Here is a 5989-nt window from a genome sequence, read left to right as displayed (position 1 = left end):
CAAACTTTACGGTTTTTCCCAGGTCCCCAAGCCTACTACATTCTCTTCCACTAACCAACACAGTTGAAGCTATAGACCCAACTTCTCTACACTCACTGTCTGTCTTTAGCATTGTTGACACACATACTTGCCAGTATGTTTAAATGGCACGCATTCTCCTGACGGTTTTTAGCAAATTAATTTTTCTGGTTTTTTTCCCCCATGTTCCACAGATTTGTAGACCAGTACCTGACACAGTTCATACAATCTGCTGAAAGGCACTTTATGATTGGCTACCACACAATCTTTTACATCATGGTGGATAACTTCACCAAGCTACCTTACATAGAGTTTGGTCCCCTTCGAACGTGTAAAATATTTCAAAGACCATAATTTTGATCAAGACTTTCACCTCAAAAACATGATGAACTTAAAGATGAACATCTTAGGCTACATCCAGCATGAAGTCAACTTTCTCTTCACCATGGCCGTCAACCAGATCTTCAAGAAAGACTTTGGAGTAGAAACCCTGGGCAGCTCTGTAGCTCAAATCCATGCATGGTGGTATTTTAAAAGTCCTAGGGATTTCCCTTATGAGAGGAGACATAAATCAGCAGCTTTCATCCCCTCTGGACAAGGAGATTTCTATTACCATGGTGCAATTGTTGGTGGCATACCCCGTGAGGTTTTAAATGTCATTAAAGAATGTCAGAAAGGAATTATTCAGGACAACACCAATGACCTTAAAAGTCTTTACGAAAGCCACCTAAACAAATACTTTTTTGTCAACAAACCCACTAAGCTGTTATCACCGGAATATAACTGGGATCCAAAGTTTAGAACCCCTTCACAAATTAAGCATGTTAAGATAGCATGGCAGTCAGGAAAAATGTGATGGTTATACCATTTGGTTTATGGATTAACTACTGAATCACAATAATTCCTCAAACATAAAATTTTCAGCTTTTTAGAAACTCACAAAAACGTAAAATCTGCCAAAATAAATTCTTTTTCTCTTTGTAATTTTGAACCATCTAATTCTACCTATGCTGGATAAAGAATAAATGAATGATAATTTTATGTTATTACTTATGTAATGAGATATTATTATATATGTACTATAAACAATGTCAAAATACAAAAGTATTAGGCTGGGCATGGAGGCTCACACCTGTAATCCTAGCCCTCTGGGAGGCTGAGGTGGGTAGATTGCCTGAGCTCACAGGTTCAAGACCCACCTGAGCCAGAGCCAGACCCTATCTCTACTGAAAATACAAAAGAAAAAACTGAGACAAGAGGATCACTTGAGCCCAAGAGTTGGAGATTGCTGTGAGCTATGATGTCGCCACAGCACTCTACCCAGGGCAATGGCTTGAGACTCTGTTTCAAAAAAAAAAAAAAGAAAAAGAAAGGAAAAGAAATACGAAAGTATTTCATATGCCAAAAGGAGGCATAGAATGATTTTTTATCAAGAAATACATTCAGACTCTACTTTAGAAAATATAGATGGATATACAAACACACAATGTCAAAGAGATGTATGTAAGAGAAAAAAATTAATATTCATCAACACACTCCCCATTTTCTAGTGTTGGGATATATATTGCTAGTGATTAATTAATTAGTATTCAATGTTTAGTATCTGACTTTAGAGACATTGCACCAAATATGTATCTTATTTTTATTGTTACTTACAAATGAAGATGCTGAGTTTATATTTTTGTACAAAATACATCTTACTTTTATTGTTACATTGTGCCAAATGTGAACCTTACTTTTATTGTTACAAAAAGAAATGTTGAGTTTGTATTTTTTAAATGCTATGGGAATGTTTTTTTAAAAAGATATTATACCAAATATGTATCTTACTTTTATTGTTACAAAGAGAGATATTAAGTTCATATTTTTTAAATGCTATGGAATTTTTTTTTTTTTTTGAGACGGAGCCTCAAGCTATCCCCCTGGGTAGAGTGCAATGGCATTACAGCTCACAGCAACCTCCAACTCCTGGGTTCAAGCGAGTCTCCTGCCTCAGCCTCCCAAGTAGCTGGGACTACAGGTGCCTGCCACAACGCCCGGCTATTTTGTGGTTGCAGCCATCATCGTTGTTTGGCGGGCCCGGGCTGGGGATTCGAACCCGCCACCTTAGGTGTATGTGGCTGGTGCCTTAGCCGCTTGAGCCACAGGCTCCGAGCCTGCTATGGAATTTTTTAAAAAAATAGGTATTTACTTAACTCCATGGTGTAAATGAACTCTTCTGGGTGCAGAGATGGAAAAATGTTAAAAATATAATTTGTTCTCAAGAAGTCTAAACTCAAGCAAGGGAGGTAAAGCTATTCATAAATACAGAGGGTGCCAAAAATAAAAAAAGGTATACACATTTTAAGAAAGGGATAAGCTGTATTAAAATTGTCATACTCAATACACACCAATAACATAGACTGGGCGCAGTGGCTCATGCTTGTAATCCTAGCACTCTGGGAGGCCAAGGCAGGTGGATCACCCTGAGCTTAGGGGTTCAAAACCAGCCTGAGCAAGAATGAGACCTTGTCTCTAAAAAAAAATAAATAAATAAAATAGCTAGGCATTGTGGCGCCTGTAGTCCCAGCTACTTGGGAGGCTGAGGCAAGAGAATCACTTCAGCCCAAGAGTTTGAAGATGCTGTGAGCTATGACATTGCAGGCAATTGTTGGAGGTGTTGGCGATTCTGTTGCATACTCACCCTTCCACAGCTGTTATACTTCTATAACATTCTTGAATTTCAAATACCACTTCAGCCTGTAGTTCCAGCTACTTGGGAAGCTGAGGCAGGAGAATCACCTAAGCCCAGGAGTTGGAGGTTGCTGTGAGCTATGACTCCACAGCACTCTACCAAGGACAATAAAGTGAGACTCTGTCTCTTAAAAAAAAAAATCAAATACCACTTCCAAGTGGTCTTACCTCCTCTGATGACAACCATGCTTCTGCCATTTTCTTTGACTGTTCTGCTTGTCACATGGTGACACTAGCATTCTTTTGATTAACACAATCTTTTGAATGATGTCAAATTCACATAATTTGGTAGAAATTCATATGGAATTGCTACCATAATTCAATTCAAATTTGAAAGTAATAAAGAGATAACATTGCTTAAAATATGTATATATGTTTTTATTTGGGGGGAACCTATGGCACTTCCTTTGCAAGTTTAAAAATGCTCAAAATCACAAGAAAAACACGGATTGCAAAGCAAGTACCACAGGTGCCAAAAATATATATGTACACCTATTTTAAGCCATGTTATCTCTGTATTACTTTCATGGCTCATGAAAGGGAGCAAGCACTTCAATAAAAATATATAATCCTAGGCCAGGCATGGTGGCTCATGCCTATAATCCTAGCACTCTTGGGAGGCCCAGGCAGGTGAATTGCTTGAGCTCATGAGTTTGAGACCAGCCTGAGCAAAAGTGACACCCTGTCTCTACTAAAAATAGAAGAAAAAGAAACGGAGGCAAGAGGATCGCTTGAGTCCAAGAGTTGGAGGTTGCCGTGAGCTATGATGTCGCAGCACTCTACCCAGGTGACAGTTTGAGACTCTGTTTCAAAAAAAGTAAAAAATAAAAAATATGGTCTAGGCACAGTGGCTCACACCTGTAATCACAGCACTTGGGAGGCCAAGGCAGGTGGATTGCCTGAGCTCACTGGTTCGAGATCACCCTGAGCCAGAGCAAGACCTCAGGTCTAAAAATAGCTGGGCGTTGTGGTGGGCACCTATAGTCCCAGCTACTTGGGAGGCTGAGGCAAGAGAATCGCTTGAGCCCAAGAGTTGGAGGTTGTTGTGAGCTATGATGCCATGGCACTCTACCAAGGGTGACAAAGTGAGACTCTGTCTCAGAAAAAAAAAGAAGAAGAAGAAGAAGAGGAAGCTGATGGAACAGATGACCTGGTTCCACGGCCAGCATTCTCCATCTATCACCTGGCACTAGGGAGCACAGAAATGCACCTTCCACCCCCTCTCACCCCAAGCAACACCAGTAGGCATCAAGCAATAGTCCCACTGACACTGGCCAGCCCAGAGGGCATGGTCCAGGAAACACTCACTGACTCACGGCCCAGTATCTCCCACACTTCATCTGGCAGGATTAGGCCTGGGAAAGTGCACTTCACCCTTGAAGGCAGGATCAGGAGAATCAAGCTGGAATCCCTAGAGTCCCAGGCAAACAAAGACCAGAAAAGCTTTGCTTAAGCTTTGAAATCTATATTGCTAGTGTAACCACAACCCAAAATTAGGCCAGGAACTATTAGTCAGGGTTCTTCAATGAAACAGCCAATACACACAGATCTTCTGGACCCACAGTTCTGCATCCATGGATTTAACCCAGTGAGGGCTGAAAATACTGGAAAAACAAAATCTGGATATGCACAGACTTTTTTTCCCTAAACAGTATAAGAACTGTTATTATTCCCTAAACAGTATAAGAACTGTTTACATAGCATTTACATTGTATTAAATAGTATAAATCATCTAGAAATTGTTTAAAGTGTACAGGAAGATATGCACAGGTTATATACAAGTATTATGTTATTTTAGATAAGGAATCTGAGAATCCTCAGATTTGGGTATCCACAGGGGTCCTGGAGCAAATCCCCCGTGGATACCAGAAATGATTGTATACATGTGTGTTATACACATATACATATATATGTGTGTTATTTTCTGTATCCATGGGGGGATTTATTGAGACACACAGAGAGAGATTGATTTTGAATACAGGAATTGGATCATGCCATTGAATCTGAGAAGTTCCACAATCGGCCATCTGCAAGCTGGAGAAGCAAGAAAGCAGGTGGTGTAATTCCATTCAGATACTAAGTCCCAAGAACCAGGAGTACCAATGTCTGAGGACAGGAGCAGATGGATTTCCCAGCTGGAACAGGAAACAAATTCACTTGTTTCTCCACCCTCTTGCTCTACTCACGCCCTTAGTGAGTTGAGGCCTGCCCACTGGTGAGGGCAAGCATTTGTTACTTGATCTCAACTCAAATGCTAACCTCTTCCAGAAAGCCCCCCAAAGACTCTACCCAGAAATAATGTTTTACCAGCTATCTGAGTGTGTTAGTAGGCTTCCTATTTCTCATTGCGATGAAGGAATACCTGACAGTGGGTAATTTATAAAGAGAGGAGGCTTGCTTGGCATACCATTCTGCAGACTGTATAAGAAGCGCTGGGCCAGCATCTGCCTCCAGTGAGGGACCTACGGGAGCTTCCAATCAGGGCGGAAGGTGAAGGGAGAGCAGGCATGTCATGAGGCAAGAGGGAGGAGGTGGTCCCAGGCTCTTTTCACAACCAGATCTCTGTGAGTTAATAAAGCAAATTGAAAACTCACTCATCATCTAGGGGAGGGTACAAAGGCATTCATGAGTGATCTGCCCTCAAGACTCAAAAACACTCCCATGATGCCACAGCACTCTACCCAGGGCAACTGAGTGAGACTCTGCCTCAAAAAACAAACAAAGAAAAATTGTTGTGTCCATTAAGATGATCAAAAATTTTTCTGTTATTTGTTCATGAGGTGAATTATACATATTTTTTTTGAGACAGTGTCACTTGGTCACCCTCAACAGAGTGTTGTGGAGTCATAGCCCACAGCAACCTCAAACTCTTGGGCTCAAGCCATCCTCTTGTCTCAGCCTCCTCAGTAGCTGTAACTACAAGCACCCACTACAACACCCATTTTTTTAGAGACAGGTCTTGCTCAGGCTGGCCTCAAACTCCTGAGCTCAAGGAATCCACCCACTTTGGCCTCCCAGAGAATCATGGTTTTTTTAATCCAAATTTACCTCTCATTTCTAAAATAAAATTCGAATTAGTCAAGTTCTATTAGAAAAGCTAAAATAAAAATGTATATCAATAGCCAGGCATTGTGGCAGGTGCCTATAGTCCCAGCTATTTGGGAGGCTGAGGCAGGAGAATTGCTTAAGCCCAAGAGTTTGAGGTTTTTTTAATCCAAATTTACCTCTCATTTCTAAA

The 5989-nt window shown here is 40.9% G+C and overlaps 1 protein-coding gene across 1 annotated transcript in view; it reads left to right on the top strand.

The window, feature by feature from the left end:
- LOC111723673 (N-acetyllactosaminide alpha-1,3-galactosyltransferase-like 1) overlaps window positions 1–874 on the top strand; it is a 2691-nt gene extending 1817 nt beyond the window's left edge. The window contains 2 exon segments of the mRNA XM_023510570.1: window positions 213–356; window positions 358–874. Coding sequence (XP_023366338.1) covers window positions 213–356; window positions 358–874 — 661 coding nt within the window.
- Window positions 875–5989: the final 5115 nt, after the last annotated feature.

Source organism: Otolemur garnettii, unplaced genomic scaffold (genome assembly GCF_000181295.1).
Source record: "Otolemur garnettii isolate 467f Iridium unplaced genomic scaffold, OtoGar3 scaffold00014, whole genome shotgun sequence".
NCBI classification, from domain to species: Eukaryota; Metazoa; Chordata; class Mammalia; order Primates; family Galagidae; genus Otolemur; species Otolemur garnettii.
This window is presented reverse-complemented; position numbering and strand designations above follow the sequence as displayed.